This window comes from Lactuca serriola, chromosome 1 (assembly GCF_051521515.1).
Source record: "Lactuca serriola cultivar US96UC23 chromosome 1, Lser_US96UC23_V15, whole genome shotgun sequence".
Taxonomy (NCBI): Eukaryota; Viridiplantae; Streptophyta; class Magnoliopsida; order Asterales; family Asteraceae; genus Lactuca; species Lactuca serriola.
Genome location: NC_136408.1, coordinates 76,377,089 through 76,393,531, shown reverse-complemented (window position 1 = coordinate 76,393,531; position 16,443 = coordinate 76,377,089). Strand labels below are relative to the sequence as shown.

The window sequence follows — 16,443 nt, the reverse complement described above, 5'->3', positions numbered from 1 at the left end:
TACATGTGTGGTAGGATAGTTGTATCTGTGAAGACCAATTGGTTCTAGTTATTATTATTATTATGTTATGATGTTTGTATGTGACTGAGACTGCTGATAATCTCCAGGGTTGCTGATAACCCATCGGGCGTACTGTTAGCCCATTGGAACTGCTGATAGTACCTAGGGTTGCTGATAACCCATAGTTGTTTATTTATGTTGTGATGTGTGTGGTGTTTTGGGGAGCTCACTAAGCTTTGTGCTTATGGTTGTTGATTTATGTGTTTCAGGTACTTCTGAGTACCGTGGGAAGGCAAATGTCTGATTGTACACACTCGTCGGGGGATTTGTTGTTGAGACAGTTTATGAACTCTGATATTATGTGACAATTTTGTTTTGGATAATTATGTAGAACTTGATTTGTGAAACCCTAATCTTTGTTAAATTAAAAATGAAAAAACTATGGTTAAAAATTAAGGTGTTACATCTGTTATTAGGAGGAAAGCCCGGCTTGATTGTACCGCGTGTGCATTGATGTTGATTTATGAATTAAATTTCTACTAATTTTATTATGTTACTTGGTTTTGGAAATTATATTCTACAATTATTGGACAAAAATGCTTTTATATAACATTTGGGAGCACAATATGACATTATATTCTATTTTTAAGATGAAAATTTTGATTTGAAATTTGGGACGCTACATTAATAAATGAACTTTGTTTTCCTTTTCTATTATAACACCGAATTTTAATAAAAGTAGAAGTTAGAATAAGTCAATAAATAAATAAATAAATAAACGTAAGGTTAAATCTCATGTGATTCGATTAACAATATACAATTATACTTAGTATGAGCCATATTAGTTACAATATTAATAAAATATTTGATATTAGTGTAGTCAATAATTTGCATAATTAAGTGATAAATCTGATTAGTATGTCATATGGACTTTGAAACCACCAACTTAAGCAACATATAGAAGTTAATAATGTTGGTTAAATCTACACCAAAACATGTATAATCTAAAGTAATTTAATTTATAAGGTAGCCTTTTAATTTAATTTATAATCTATAATCTAAAGTAATTTAATTTACAATCTAAAGTAATTTAATTTATAAGGTAGTCTTTTCGCACCATTACCCTCCACTACAAATAGATACTCTAAAAAACTAATTACAACTCAATTTAAATAATAGAAATCTAGATATTAAAGTCCTCTAAACAATGTGTAAACCAATCACTACAAAATAGAACAAGAAATTACATACAAAAGCTTTTTTTGTTATTCCTAAATATCACTCTAGAATAATGTAGATTTTAAACTGTATATGAGTCCGAAATGCACGATCATAGTCTGAAATATACGATGTCAGATTACGAAATACCTTTACGTCTAATCTCACTAACCACCCACCCATTCCAAAACACTCATAACTAATCCGAAATTGGGGATTCCGAAAGCAAGTTATCATTGTTTCAAATTCTAAAACAAATAAAGTATACTTGTTAAGTTACTCGTTTATAAAGGTTCAATATCTCTAAAATTAACTGTCTTATAATTAATTTACATAAAATACCAACTATAGTAACAATAGAATTAATGAATTATTATTGGTCTCACGTGTGTGGCGTATTCGTGCAACAATTTGAAATGGGCTCACGTCCAGTACTCAATTATTATGTTTCCCACCAACAAAGGTGAAACATCTTTCGCACAACATAATGCTAACTTTCATAATATTCCTTTCTAGAATACATGTCAACACTGTTTTCACAAATGGCAGCATTTAAAAAAAAAAAAAATGTTAAAATAGATAACAACCATGGTAAAATTAGTTATATAATTAGTTAATTACAATAATTATAAGTTTATAACTTTATAGATATATTTTGATACTTCACATAGAACCATGTGTTAACTAGTTGACTTCACTTAAAGTCTTTAAACATAACCATAGTTTCACATTTCCGTTACTCATCCAAGGAAGTGATTCCGGACTTCCTAAGCCGGCATACTCTTTTCCGATGATTCCGGCCTTGTTTATGTTGTTCCCACTCATATCCCCCTCTAAGCACCTTATTCCCACATGCCTACAAGTAATATATATTTTCAACAATTGAACAAATTTCATTTTTTTTTAACAATAATAGCAAAATATAACCTGAAACACATAAAATCTAACCTCGCATATGTGTTGTGTCCATAAATCTCTTTCTTTCAATTTTAATCCTTTAACACCATTTGTTGCATCAAAATCAGGGACCAAATTTGTATCTTTTTCAAAATAAGATTTTATTATCTGGATTGAAGGCTCAACCACATTTGTAGTCCATGACTCTTCTGTAAAACCTGAAAATAAAAACAAACCTAATATCATTAAGAAGTTAAGATGAATAGATCTTCACTTTCCTTTTCAAGAACTGAAAATTACATATTTGCCCTTTATCATACATGAAAGACATTCCGTTGCATCAACATAATGTATGTTCCACCCAAACAATGTCTGGAGCCGAATAAGCCTTCTTTTCTGGAAAAATAATAGAATTACATCTTTTAAAATTATTAACAATTATATATGTATGATTATTAAAAAAATATTATTTTAATTTTTACCTGACGTCGAACAAGTCTTCTGGTATTTAATTTGACTTTATCAATTGCATCTTGAAGAAGCTCTTTCTCACCAGGGATACTCAAGATTTCATTCATGTTTAATTTTGACTTGTCAATGGGACTCTCAAAATTACCATTTTGCCCTTTGGAAAGATAAGTTTTTAAAAAGACCTCAAACTCCCTGACACCGATTGCTTGGCATAAGCCTCGAGTGTAATCAGCATCAGGGTTAAAAATGTCATAAACTTCTAGAAGTAAACCTGAATCGATCATCTGATCTACCCTTTTGTCCACATATTTGTCTATAACATGGAGAGAAGCATCCACACATATAAAACAACAATTGAATCTCAAATTATCTGCATTTCCCCAGTTCTGTTCTGACATATACAAGATTATAATTCAGTCAAGTAAATAATTGCAAAAAATAGCATTCTACTTTCAGTTTGTATTTGAATGATAATGCTATAATAAACAAATCAATCAAAGTATGTTGCTATTTCTTGTATTTAACTTGTTTGGATTATTCAATTATTGTTTTGGAAGAATATGAGATACTAACCTCCATAGTCTTTTCCTGAAGATATTTGCTAGGAAGAACACCAGAGGAAGCATATAGATGAAGGTATTGATTAATCTGCAATATGGAAATATTAATTATTATTGAATGTTTATGAAAGATTTGCAAAATTAAGGACTTTTGAAAGGATGCCACTTACCTTTCTTTGGTCATTTGGATGGATTCTATTTGCTGCAACTGGATCAAGATCTTTAAGATTATCATAACTGTAACTAAAATTCTCTTGTTCTTGCATAAGTTCATTAGGTTGTTGTTTATCTCCTGTTCATCAGTAATTGACTAATTTCATGTCTAATTGTTAAAAGAATGGATAAGAGTTTGAAGTAAAAAAGTGTTGTTTACCATATGTTTCATCTAAGCTGAGTTCATCAGTATCCACAGGTGAATCATCTAAAAGAAATCGACTCACAAGTGCCTGAAAATAGCAAGGAGAACAAGGAACAAAACTACATGTTACACTAAATTTGGAGATTGAAATTCTATAAGCTTTAGATCGTTATGAAGATACTAAGTAATGCTTTACCTGAATATAGTAATTTGTGCCTCCAACAATGACTGGCAAATGATTCCTGGATGTTATGTCATTAATAAGCTGAAAGTAGCAAACTTATTATGATCAGAAGGACATTCAAATGGAAAATATGGAACCAATACCAGAAAAACAATCATAAGATATCAATGGAAGCAGTAAATTGACAATCCTTGTTTATTATATAGAGAGGACAAGTACTCACGGAAATTGCAGAATCCCTAAAATCTTTTGCAGTGAACTCGACCATAGGGCTGATTGTACCCAAGAGATGGTGTGGCACTCCTACATAGACAGAGAATCACAGATGATTAATGATGATACATTGAGGAAGAAAGAACGAAGACATTGAATGGTGAAATGATATGGATGTTTAATCAATTTGTTTTCAAGCGAGAAAAAAAAATCGAACCTTTCTGATCGTCAAGTGGAACTTTATTAGTGAGAACATCCAATCCTTCGTACACCTAATCAAAAAGTTCACAAGACAAGAACAAATTAGGTAATACCAATACATATATGTTCGTACTAGTGTGCTTGTATGCTTGTGTTCAAACCTGCATGGAATCGGCGTTAATGATTTCGATAGGGAATTGTGAAGCTAGGTCAATGGCGAGACGAGATTTTCCAGAACCTGTTGCTCCCATTATAACTACTACTTTTGGCTTGGAATTCGAAATTTTTGGGTTTTCTTCTTCTTTCGGGTTCGGAATGCCATTAGGATCTCTGCAACTGTCATTCTCCATCTCGCGCTCGCCCTCTCTCCTCCGAGGCGGCCGCCGGAGATGAGTGGAAAGATATCAAGAGGATCGAACGCCCCCTCAAAGTTTCTCTTTATTACTCTGGCAACCCTATATTTGTAAAGCATTTCTGATTATACCCATCAGTTTGTGGAAAGAACATATAACAAACGGATTTTTTTTTATTCACATTTGTTAAGGTGCTAAATGATAATAACACACACACACATATATATATATATATAAAAGTTCAGGTTCATTTGAGATCATTTTAATTTTGTGAGACCAAATCTAAAAATAATTTTAAAATGCAAAATAAATGGAAAAATCCAAAAATTCTTTTTTTAAATATTATTTTCGGAACTTGAATTAACTAAAAAAATAAAAATATAAAAATAAATAATAAATAAATAAATAAAATCTCGTTTTTTTTTTTGAAAAATACGTGAAATATTCTAATAGAATATTACACTGTACATATTCTAAAAAATAATTTTAAAATGCAAAATAAATGAAAAATTCAAAAAAAAAAATTTAATATTATTTTCAGAACTTGAATTAACTATAAAAATAATAAAAAAAATACGTCTCACGGTCTCACAAAATATAGATGGTCTCAAATGAACCTAACCCTAATATATATATATATATATATATATATATATATATATATATATATATATATATATATATAAACAAAAACAAACGAACGTAATCGACATAAACATCCAAATTAATAAAATCATAATAGTTGATTGTCAACGTTTATATATACGGATCCTAATTAACAGTGTCACTTATGATATTTTTATGAAATTTAATAGTTGTAAGACGTAAATCATTATTATAAGCTCCACATTTAGTCTTAGTGGTTTATAATATTATATACTATAATGTAATATAATACACGAACATAAACAAATGGATATAAATGAACAAACATAAATGAATGCAAATGAACGGAGATATACAAAACGTAAATAAGTGAATCAGACTATTTTTCGTGTCCATTCGTTCAACTAAATGAACGAATTGTTTTGCTCATGTTTGTTCCTTATGAATAAACGAATATAAATAAATTTCTCGTCGGATGGTTCGGCGAAGACCAAATTGTTTTTTTTTCTTAGTTGGTATTTGTTATTGAATATATAATATGTCTGCAGTATTTTTCATGTTTACAAAATAAGATGTTAACCATAAATATGTAGTGTACATAAAGAAAATTATATGTTTTTTTACTGCATGCTAAAATTTAGTTGTTATCACGTAACCGACATAAACATCCAAATTAAGAAAATCATAATAGTTGATTGTCAACGTTTATATATATTGATCCTAATTAACAATGTCACTTATGATATTTTTATGAAATTTAAAAGTTGTAAGATGTAAATCATTATTATAAGCTCCACATTTAGTCTTAGTGGTTTATAATATTATATACTATAATGTAATATAATACACGAACATAAACAAATGGATATAAATGAACAAACATAAATGAATGCAAATAAACGGAGATATACAAACGTAAATAAGCGAATCAGACTATTTTGCGTGTTCATTCGTTCAATTTGTTCAACTAAATGAACGAATTGTTTTGCTCATGTTTGTTCCTTATGAATAAACGAATATAAATAAATTTCTCGTCGGATGGTTCGGCGAAGACCATGTTGTTTTTTTTTCTTGGTTGGTATTTGTTATTGAATATATAATATGTGTGCAGTATTTTTCATGTTTACAAAATAAGATGTTAACCATAAATATGTAGTATACATAAAGAAAATTATATGTTTTTTTTACTGCATGCTAAAATTTAGTTGTTATCATCTAAATGAAATAAAATCAAATAAAATCATTATCTGCTAGCAATAATATCATAGTCATTATCATAACTACCTGTACCATATTAAAATACCATCATGTCCTAAAAATCAATAAGAATCATGTTCAAACACAAAGACAAAATCCACCGGGAGCAAGAGGTGTTCGTCCATGTATTAATGGTAACAATATTATTTTTAATAATATGAAGAGTAAATTAAAGTTTTGGCACCTGTGGTTTATACTTATATGTACATGACTCGTCTTTGTTGTTTCTAAAAGTTGCATGCATGGTCCTTAAAACTAACTTTGTTAATTGTCATTCGTTATGTACATACAAAATAACAAAAGTTTTGTCTATTTTTCTTTTTTTATTTTGTGAGTTGTGAAATTCGAGGGATCATTTTGCTCATTTTCATAAAAATATAATAAAGAACACGCTATACCGTTACTACCACCACAGCCACCATATACCATCACTTTAACACAAACACCCTACTCCACCAACCACCACTTCCACCACCAGCATCCTAGTGGCGGAGCCACCTTGTTAGAGGTAGGGTCCAAACACCCCACTTAAAAGAGGATTACCGTCATTATATTACCAAATATATCCTTAAACAATTTTTTTACTAAGAAACCCTCTCCATTGCACCCATTATTATAAGAAAAGTCTTTCATTGACATTTGTTTGTTGAAAAAAAGTAAAAATATCCAAAAAATTCAAAATGTTGTAAATTTATTTGTTTTTTTATATAATGGACACCGGTTAACTTTTGTCATGGATCCGTGACGGCCAGCATCAACATTAAAAATCTAGAAAAAAGTAACCTCATCATTCACTAGAGATGAGCGTGAGACGGAACCGGTACCGAACCATACCGTTCCCGATTCCCCAAAAACCAAATTTTATCAAAAGTCAATCTTGAGTACCGAACCGGATTAACATCACCGGTACCGGTACCGGGAATGGTACCGATTTTCGATAATAGTACCTGTACCGATGGTACCGAATCTCAAATTTCATGTATTTGGAGTACCAAGTACCGTCTCATATTTCCAAATTTTATACGGTTCGGTACCGGTTCCGGTTCGGTACCGGTTCCTGTATGGTACCGATACGGGATCATGATTTGGGACAAACTGTTCATCCCTATCATTCACCACTCATAAACAAACCCAAAAACCATATACTGATTACCAAAATCTTCACAAAACCAAAATCAAATATTAAAAACCCAATAAACAAACTATACAACATCTCCATTATCTTTTATCATTTGATTCCGACCCTAAATTAGAACAAAAAAATCAATTACATTTGTCTTTGTCCCTAAATCGCAACCCAACATCGAAGGGGAGTTGAAGGAATCATAAGGTAGTGGAGGATGGAATGAAGTGAGGAGAAAAGGAGGTGGTAGGGGTAGGGATGGTGGTGGCGTTGTAATGCATGGGAGGAGGTGAGGCAATGAGGGTTGGAGGTGCCGTCGGAAAACCGATATTGTATAGAAGGCTAATACGGAAGAAGCATGTTTAGTATTGTAACTTTTGGGATAATTAATAGTTTGGTCCTGATATGTATATGTTTTTATATTTATAGTCAAAGGGTAAAATGATAGAAAGTAAAATAAGAAAGGACAAAATGATGATAGATTTATCACTAGTGCAAGGTTCATGTATTACATGAGTTAATTAAGAAAAATTAAATACAAAAGTCTAAATATTTAAAAACTTTGGATTCATAAGAAAATAAGAAAAATAATGAATTATTAAAATTAATTTTTTTTTAAATTTAAATAAATAAACAAAATGAACAAATAAGCTTTAATTTAAGAATTTTGAAATAAAATGGTAAGTCTATTAATAAAATTGATATTTATTTATTACTACATTTATTGTAAATTTGTAATTATTAAAATAGAAAAATTCATAAAATAATATGTGAAAAATTAATTGATTCAAAATAACCATAAAAATATATTTAACAAATTAAATGACAATATGATATATGAAAAAAAAAATCTTTATTTATTAGAACAGATTTTAACATATTTAATTAAAGGTTAGAAGATGTAGCTTTTGAAAACCACAAAGACCAGAAGAACCAAAACCGTAACTTACTATAAAACAAATACCGCCTGTGTACAACACTACAACTTCTTCAACCAGATTGGGCCGAGTGTAGAGGTCCACTAACCAAAGCCCAATACATCACCCCCAATTCTGACTCCGCAAGAAGTTATTTCAATACATCGATCCGCCATCGCTCTGAATCCTTTCTCTCTTCTGTGGTGACTAGGTTATCGATTCTCCTCCATTTCTGTTCTCGCGAATACCTTGACTTTATCAACGTCCAAGTAAGTCCATCCATTCGTCTCAATTCGATGCCTTTGTCAATTGCATCGTATTAAATTGATCTGATTTCTAGGTTTCTAGGTTTTCTTGATTCGTAGAGTTAGATGTAAATTACGCAACGAGTCTATGCCACGTCTTAACTCATATTTCCTTTATCAGAGGATATATCACCTGACGCTTCATCTGATTAATGCTTCGAATCGATTATTTTCTGTACAATTGGCATATCAACATGTATTGCGTGTTTCTCGATCTGTATACACTATACAGTATTTTGATTTTCGAAATTTTGTTTTTCGGATTTGATTTAGAGTCTGGTATTGAATCTGGTAATAGAATTGAAGTTTGTGAACATGATGAATGCTTAGGTAGATTCTATTGTCCTAAAGTTAAAAATATTTGTTTGCAGGATGGTGGCAGAGGCACCTTTTAGACCAAGAGAACAACTCCTTGAGAAGCAAAGATTGTTTCAAAGCATCCACAAACACACTCATTTGAAAAGTCCAATGGACAAACTTACCTCAGTTGCCATTCCTGTTGCTCTTGCTGGTTCTTGCCTTTTTCTCATTGTAAGTTCATTTCTCAAAACATTTTCTTTTTTGTATATAAATTTGCAGTTCTTTTTATTTTAAGTGGCTTGCATTTGTTTATAGGGTCGAGGTATCTATAACATGTCTCATGGGATTGGAAAGAATGAATGAAAACTGAAGACACACATGAAATGTTTACAGTTTTTGAAGTTATTCTTCTTTGAATTTAGACCTTTGTGTTGTTCAAGTTTTTATGCTTTTATGAAGTTTAAATAATTTGTTTGCACTTTGCAGTAGGTTGAACCACTGCATTTTGACATTCTACTTTCTGTTATGGAGAAAAATTCTTGATTGTTGGATATTTTTAGCATGATTTTTATCAAATTTAATTGGTATCTATGTAAAATTTTGAAGTTTGGGATTTAATAGAGGTAGCAGTGATCAATTTAAAAGGTTTACAAGATTGGATAGATTTAGGAGTTTTAGGATAAAGTTTTTGAATAAGAAAAAGATTTATACAATATCATTCACCAATGGTTGATTTGTTTGTTATTTACATTTGGGTAATTTACATAAAAGCCACTGTAATTTGGCTATTTGTATGGTTGAACCACCATATTTTTATTTGGTCAATAAAAGTGACTCAAGTTTTATAATTTTTTTTTGTCGACTGCTATGACTTGTAGTGGTCACAATAATTTTTTTTTTGCCAAAGTTTAGTAGGTTTAGTGAAACTTTTTACACTTAATATTTCACTTAAGTCATTAAATATTTCATTGTAAGTCGTTAAATGTTTCCATTAAAGCTACTAAAATTTGACAAAAATTTATATGGCGACATTTTTAACATTTTATAACATGTTATAGTAGGTCAATTCTAAAAATATCAAACTTGGGTTATTTTCATTGATTAAATTAAAATATGATGATTAAACCACACAAATAACAAAAAAATTTAGGGACTTCATTAATTTGTATGTTACATTTCCTATGATGTGAACTTTGTTACTATTATGATAGAAGTATACAATCAACAAAGTAACATATATAACAAATGGAATTCAAATCAAATATAAATACAAGAAGTAAGTCATAAGAAAAACATATTTGAATGTGTTATACATAACACAATATAAACTCGAAATTGTAGATTGAGGTCTGTAAATTGCAGTGTCCTAAGACTGAAATTGTTCTGGTATGGGTTTGTCTTGAGAATACAACAATCAATTTAAGAACAAGTCTTGAATATGTTGAAATTCTCCATGCTTCCTTGATTTCCTAGAAAAACGAGAGAGAAAGAACGTTTTTGTGTATTGTGATCAACTCTCGATCTGTATATTTATAGGCTGTCAAATTAAAGTTAAAACCGTCAACCATCATACATGTTCAAAAATTGAAATTAACTATCAATCAGTTAATGAACAATTAATAGATTTTCGGAATTTATTAATAAAAATTAATTAATTAGTTATCACGAGACCAATCCAAGATTAATTTAATAGCCAAATACCACAATTCTAATCCAAATGCATTTTTGTCTTATTTTATTTTATCCATTGAAAAATATTTAGAGACAAAAATTTATAAAGCTAGTCAAGATTCTTTCTTTCTCTTATGTGGGATAAAAAAATTTATACTACAAGCAAAGTTCCAATAGTTATAACTTTTATTCTAAACAACTTCATAATTCATAATGAATGTTACGAGTCTTTACCATTTTCAAATTTAAGATACAATTTTTAAAGTTTTTTTTTTCTTTTTTTTTTCTCTCCATTAATTTATGTGTAATGAAGTTGCTAACTGAATTATAATGTTCCTTAGAGTGATTTATACATAAGTTTTTTTTTTTTTTTTCTAAACTAAATAAATCTTCCTAGTAAGATCAAATGACTATTTTGCTCATTATATTATGAAATCCAAAATTTAAGATATTCAGTCATTTTAACAATGTCTATAAGGAGTTGGAAAAAAATAATAATAAAAGCAAATAGGTAAAAGGTTAATGTTTTTGATACATTAAACCAAGTTTTTTTTTTTTTTGACTAAACGCTTTAAATCATATTGTCCAAACTAAATAAGAATTAATAAACATTTATATATGTTCAAATTAAATGCTTAAGCGATTAAGCTCGTGAAATAATAATTAAAAAATAAGTTGCAAAGATTTGTTAGATTTAAGGCTAAACTCGTTATAACTGAAATAACTAAATACCTGATGTACAAATTTATTTTGTAATTAGTAAAACATATTCATAAAATACCAACTAATATTAGTTTATTAGAAAAAAAAATAGAAAAAATGAGATGGAAATAACTCCTCTTTTGCATTGAAATTTGAGACTATAAATTCTCAATTTCAATATTGTTTTTTGTTCTATAATATTATGGGGCAACGAGTAGATTCTTTAAAGTTAGTAGCTATATTTAACAAACAAGTAAAAATACAGGGACTAAAATGTTGACATGTCCAAAGATGCTCAATTAGCTCGCGCTATAACCAAATAGCAAATACCCATCACCTGATAGAACACACGACAGTGCCCGACTCAACCATTTTTACACAGCAACAAAGCTCTCCATAGAGGTGAAGAAAACCTTATCAATGGTTGTTTTAAGCTTCAACACCGAGATCTCACTGATTTCTCCTTGAAACTTTGATTTATCTCTGAAAACTTGGTTTCAATCCGATAACATGCGGTCAAAAGACAGAATTTCCTACTTCTACGATGGTATGTGTTCTTCTGCTCCGTTGCTTCTATATGTAAATGCTCATGCGATTATTGATGAAATATCATTGCATTATATTTCCAGTTCTCGATCCCTTTTAACTTATTTTTACTTGTTTCTTCCTTACAATCTCAAACCCTAGAAGCTTATGAACTTTCGAGATGACTATCTGCTAATAAATAGAATACTCTTCTTATAACATAATAGATTACCTTTCTAAAATTTGGTTACGAAATTGAGAAATGATTGTGAAAATTGGGGGTGATTGACTTTTGCAGGGGATGTTGGTAATGTTTACTTCGGACCTAATCATCCAATGAAGCCTCATCGGTTATGTATGACTCATCATTTGGTGCTTTCATATGATCTTCACAAGAAGATGGAAATCTATGTTAGCTTTCTCTATCTTTTCCCTCTTTGGTTTCATCTCCAAAAGACTGATAAACTTTCTTAATAATCTATGATTTCTGGTGTTCAACACAGAGGCCTCATAAGGCGTATCCAGTTGAGCTAGCTCAATTTCACTCAGCCGATTATGTGGAGTTCTTGCAGCGTATAAACCCTGACACACAACAGTTGTTTCCAGAAGAAATGGCAAAATGTAAAACATCTCAATTCTCAAATCCCTTTCACCAAATATACAAGACTTTATCTTGTTATTAACTTCTATCTAATCTTCAGTTAAACTTGGAGAAGACTGCCCTGTATTTGATGACTTATTCGAATTTTGCCAAATATATGCTGGTGGAACAATCGGTAAGTTTCTCAAAAGGGTATTTTAGTCATTCTTCATCAACACATCACATTAACACATACAAGCAGATGCTGCACGCAGATTAAACAATCAACTTTGTGACATTGCAATAAACTGGGCTGGAGGATTACACCATGCAAAAAAATGTGAAGCATCTGGATTTTGTTACATCAATGACTTGGTTTTAGGAATCTTGGAGCTTCTTAAATATCATGCAAGAGTTCTTTACATTGACATTGATGTTCATCATGGAGATGGTGTAGAAGAAGCTTTTTATTTCACTGATAGAGTGATGACTGTTAGTTTTCACAAATATGGAAATATGTTCTTTCCTGGATCAGGTGATGTTAAGGTATTTATATATTTATATGTTCTTTCCTTCCTTCCTTCTTCTTCTTCTTTTTTTTTTTTCACACAAAGTGGGACCCGATTATATTATAATTTTTCTTATTCATATAGGAAATTGGGGAAAAAGAAGGAAAATTTTATGCGATTAATGTTCCTTTGAAGGATGGTATAGATGATGGAAGCTTTACTCGATTGTTTAAAACAGTATGTATTAAAAACTAAATGTCTTTTATTTTTTAACTTATATTTAATGTATTATTTTTTTTTGTAGATTATTGCAAAAGTTGTTGAAACATATCAACCAGGTGTAATAGTTCTCCAATGTGGAGCAGATTCACTTGCTGGAGATCGATTGGGATGCTTTAATCTCTCAATAGATGGTAATAATTTTTTATTTTTTAATTTATTATTATATTTATTTTGAAATACTTAGTTTTGAATTTCTTCCAGGACATGCTGAATGTGTTAGATTTGTTAAAAAGTTTAATTTGCCTCTACTGGTGAGTTTATTTTTAAATTAAATAAAAAGTAGCTTACATTTTTTTTTTAAGTTTTAGATTTTATTTTATTTTAAGGTAACTGGAGGTGGAGGATATACAAAAGAGAATGTTGCCAGGTGTTGGACTGTTGAAACAGGAGTTCTTTTAGACACAGAGCTTCCTAATGGTATATATATTATTTTATTAATTATTAATTTATTAATTTAATTTCATTTAGGTTTTTTAATTTAATTATGCATATTGCATAACAACTTATTACAGAGATCCCGGATAATGACTATATCAAGTATTTTGCTCCAGAGTGTTCTTTAAGGATTCCAACGGGTCATATTGTATGTAATTATTTTTTATACTTTTAATTTGGATTACATTGATAATATTTAATTTTATAATGTTATAAAAATAAATATTTGTTTGTGTTTGGACAGGAAAATTTTAATAGCAAGTCTTATTTAGGAACTATAAAGATGCAAGTTTTGGAAAATCTACGTTCCATTCAACATGCCCCAAGTGTACAAATGCAAGAGGTAACAAATATAATATAAGTTTTTACTAAGTGTTTTTTTATTAATTTTTAAACATGGCTTTTTATATATTTTGGTATGTTTTAGGTTCCACCGGATTTTTATATTCCTGATTTTGATGAAGATGAGAAGAACCCTGATGAAAGAAACGATCGTAAGTGTATAAAAAAATAAATAAACAACTTTGTTGTTTTTCTAATGTTTAATTAGGTTAACTTTTATTGTTTTTTTTTCTTCAGAACATACGCAAGACAAGCATATCCAACGTGATGATGAGTACTATGAAGGAGATAATGACAATGATCATAACATGGATGATGTTTAGTTAGATACTACTACTCACAATGGACGACATTTATTCTAGTATTTCGTTTTAGGGTAGATATTAGAAAATTATGCTTCTTTTTAACTAACTGTTTTGGAACACTCACTACAAAGAAAAGAATCAATCCACACAAAATCTTGTTAGTTAATCTCTAATTTAAAAAGATATATATATATATATGGATGTGTTCCTTGTAGGATAGTGGAAAACCAAAATATCCATTTTACCCCATTAATAAATACTAAATATGATACAATGACAATGAAGTGTTACGTTTAAGAGTTTTTGTTCATTATGTCAAACGATTACAAGTAATGTGATGAGATGAATGGAGGAAATCTATGAGCTGTTTTCTGCCAAAATGGTATCCAATAGCGATTCACATGCATCCTCAAGCAAATCCAACACCTATAGAAAGTAGAAACAACCATTAAGAACTTAATGAGATTGACAAAATGGAACAAAAGTTCAAGAGTTTTGGAGCATTTAAGACATGTAATAGCTCAAGTCAACATTATTACATTAAGAATTGCATTTCTAGCGTATGTTTGAGCACAAACACATGAACTCGATAAATAATTTCATTAAGGACTTAATGAGGAAAGCCTAATTTCCCAATTATAATCGTTGTTTGATAAATTATGTTTTTAAGACTTTAAAGCCTCATTTCCCAGACTTTTTAAGTAAAAAAGAATCACCAATGACCCATATATAGTTAACCAAATTAAATCATGTCTCCATTAAACCATTTAAGTAAAAAAGAAACAACACTTAAATTAAATTCAAGAGAGTTTGTGTTTACCTTCTCAAAACCTTGTGCTCCACCATAGTAAGGATCAGGCACTTCAGTTTCATCATGTTTTTTACAGTAAGAACACATTAACTTAACCTAAATTCACACCCAATTAATGAATTAAACAAGATTAGCAAATGCATTAATAATAAAAAAAAAGATTATATAAATCTTTCTACAGACCTTCTTGTATGCATCAGCTGGTAAGGCTTCCTTAAAACTCCATCTTTCCAAAGCTGCAAGTATATCCTCTGCAATCCATACAAAAATTCAACTAAATGATGAAGAAAATTACATACATTTATCTCAAAAATCAATGTCTTACGACTTAATCTAAATAAATCACACCTTTATTTTGCTTGTCCATGGCAAGAATGAGATCAAATTCTTTGAAATCGGATGGCCTTATTGGCCTTGATATCGATGTGATTTCAATTCCTCTTCTTTTAGATGCAGCTCTCATTCGCGAGTCCGCTGGACCTCCCTTCAATAAAAGATAAATCATCACAAAATTCAGAATGAAATCTAAGAAATTGAACATCGAATCATGAATGGGTACTCTTGAAATTCTCCTAAAAGCAATTCAATTAATTGAGGAAAAACCCATGATGGAATAATCTATAAACCTCGTGATAGTTGATTGTGCCAGCAGAATCGATGATAAACTTGGAAGAAAGATCTCGTTTTTTCACCAAATCAGTGAAGACGCCTTCAGCAGCTGGGCTTCGACAGATGTTTCCCAAACAGACGAAGAGAACAGAGAAGGGTTTTTCTGTAGTTTTATCTGTCTGAGTTGTGGAAGCCATTGACGATGATGATGATGTGATTACTGTTATCGGGGTTTGTTTGATTTGTGATATTCGATGAAAAATATTTGAAGTTTGAAAATGTGGTGATGGATTTAGAGGAAGAAGGGTTCGAAGAAAGGGGGATTTGATGTCGCAATGGCAAAATGGCAACTTAGGGAGGCTACTGGTGCATAGTGACCTCATTGCTGCCTGCGATTTTGGTAGAAAAGGAGTGAGGTGAGCCCAAAGAATAAGGTTCGAAAGATGCTTTTGTTAGATTTTTATTTGTATGATTACATTTTCACCACAAAATAGACTTGAATAAACTTTTGATAACTGGAATTTCTTAACTTACAAAAAATTATAAAATATGATATCTATTAACATGTTTTTCATAAAGCACTTTTCAGACTCAATTACCTTTTTTTTTTTTTTTTAAATCAGTTATATGTTTTAGATAAATTATTTTATGTAATTTATATATTTTAAAAGCTTTCAATTATTTTTGTTGATCACTAATGCAAATAAAA

The 16,443-nt window shown here is 30.1% G+C and overlaps 4 protein-coding genes across 5 annotated transcripts; 2 read left to right on the top strand and 2 right to left on the bottom strand.

The window, feature by feature from the left end:
* Positions 1-1,794: 1,794 nt before the first annotated feature.
* IPT2 (tRNAisopentenyltransferase 2) lies at positions 1,795-4,551 on the bottom strand. Of its 2 annotated transcripts, none has more exons than XR_013702677.1 (11): positions 4,264-4,551; positions 4,119-4,173; positions 3,912-3,991; positions 3,701-3,769; positions 3,520-3,592; positions 3,317-3,438; positions 3,160-3,234; positions 2,598-2,972; positions 2,416-2,511; positions 2,167-2,333; positions 1,795-2,074 (listed from the first exon to the last, which is right to left on the bottom strand). XR_013702677.1 is itself a non-coding variant. In XM_079030878.1 (11 exons), exons 1-11 carry the CDS (start codon positions 4,450-4,452, stop codon positions 1,955-1,957), a joined length of 1,401 nt encoding a protein of 466 aa, XP_078887004.1. In that variant the 5' UTR covers positions 4,453-4,547; the 3' UTR covers positions 1,795-1,954. The 2 variants fall into 2 exon arrangements, 1 of the variants encoding a protein (XP_078887004.1); XM_079030878.1 differs by having other exon boundaries at positions 2,436-2,511; positions 4,264-4,547.
* Positions 4,552-8,490: 3,939 nt separating this feature from the next.
* LOC145092874 (uncharacterized) lies at positions 8,491-9,516 on the top strand. Its single transcript, XM_079030867.1, has 3 exons — positions 8,491-8,627; positions 9,035-9,194; positions 9,279-9,516. Exons 2-3 carry the CDS (start codon positions 9,036-9,038, stop codon positions 9,324-9,326), a joined length of 207 nt encoding a protein of 68 aa, XP_078886993.1. The 5' UTR covers positions 8,491-8,627; position 9,035; the 3' UTR covers positions 9,327-9,516.
* A 2,149-nt stretch (positions 9,517-11,665) lies between these two features.
* On the top strand, positions 11,666-14,480 carry HDA9 (histone deacetylase 9). The gene is made up of 13 exons (XM_079030848.1): positions 11,666-11,883; positions 12,160-12,272; positions 12,365-12,482; positions 12,563-12,637; positions 12,704-12,987; positions 13,095-13,187; positions 13,255-13,363; positions 13,434-13,483; positions 13,559-13,649; positions 13,745-13,815; positions 13,912-14,010; positions 14,095-14,161; positions 14,247-14,480. Exons 1-13 carry the CDS (start codon positions 11,847-11,849, stop codon positions 14,330-14,332), a joined length of 1,293 nt encoding a protein of 430 aa, XP_078886974.1. The 5' UTR covers positions 11,666-11,846; the 3' UTR covers positions 14,333-14,480.
* A 51-nt stretch (positions 14,481-14,531) lies between these two features.
* On the bottom strand, positions 14,532-16,185 carry LOC145092865 (uncharacterized). The gene is made up of 5 exons (XM_079030858.1): positions 15,752-16,185; positions 15,474-15,609; positions 15,309-15,376; positions 15,135-15,221; positions 14,532-14,740 (listed from the first exon to the last, which is right to left on the bottom strand). Exons 1-5 carry the CDS (start codon positions 16,115-16,117, stop codon positions 14,672-14,674), a joined length of 726 nt encoding a protein of 241 aa, XP_078886984.1. The 5' UTR covers positions 16,118-16,185; the 3' UTR covers positions 14,532-14,671.
* Positions 16,186-16,443: the final 258 nt, after the last annotated feature.

What these genes read in the sequence shown, in the direction of transcription:
- LOC145092865 (XM_079030858.1), bottom strand. Translation starts at nt 16,117, where the DNA reads ATGAGGTCACTATGCACCAGTAGCCTCCCTAAGTTGCCATTTTGCCAT. An exon ending in CAGCTGATGCATACAAGAAG is followed by an intron (nt 15,222 to 15,308) that starts GTCTGTAGAAAG and finishes GTGTGAATTTAG; the next exon opens with GTTAAGTTAATGTGTTCTTA. An exon ending in GAGCACAAGGTTTTGAGAAG is followed by an intron (nt 14,741 to 15,134) that starts GTAAACACAAAC and finishes TACTTTCTATAG; the next exon opens with GTGTTGGATTTGCTTGAGGA.
- LOC145092874 (XM_079030867.1), top strand. Translation starts at nt 9,036, where the DNA reads ATGGTGGCAGAGGCACCTTTTAGACCAAGAGAACAACTCCTTGAGAAG. An exon ending in GTTCTTGCCTTTTTCTCATT is followed by an intron (nt 9,195 to 9,278) that starts GTAAGTTCATTT and finishes ATTTGTTTATAG; the next exon opens with GGTCGAGGTATCTATAACAT.
- IPT2 (XM_079030878.1), bottom strand. Translation starts at nt 4,452, where the DNA reads ATGGAGAATGACAGTTGCAGAGATCCTAATGGCATTCCGAACCCGAAA. An exon ending in ATCCAAATGACCAAAGAAAG is followed by an intron (nt 3,235 to 3,316) that starts GTAAGTGGCATC and finishes TCCATATTGCAG; the next exon opens with ATTAATCAATACCTTCATCT. An exon ending in GGACACAACACATATGCGAG is followed by an intron (nt 2,075 to 2,166) that starts GTTAGATTTTAT and finishes TATTACTTGTAG; the next exon opens with GCATGTGGGAATAAGGTGCT.
- HDA9 (XM_079030848.1), top strand. Translation starts at nt 11,847, where the DNA reads ATGCGGTCAAAAGACAGAATTTCCTACTTCTACGATG. An exon ending in ACAAGAAGATGGAAATCTAT is followed by an intron (nt 12,273 to 12,364) that starts GTTAGCTTTCTC and finishes TGTTCAACACAG; the next exon opens with AGGCCTCATAAGGCGTATCC. An exon ending in AGTTTAATTTGCCTCTACTG is followed by an intron (nt 13,484 to 13,558) that starts GTGAGTTTATTT and finishes TTTTATTTTAAG; the next exon opens with GTAACTGGAGGTGGAGGATA.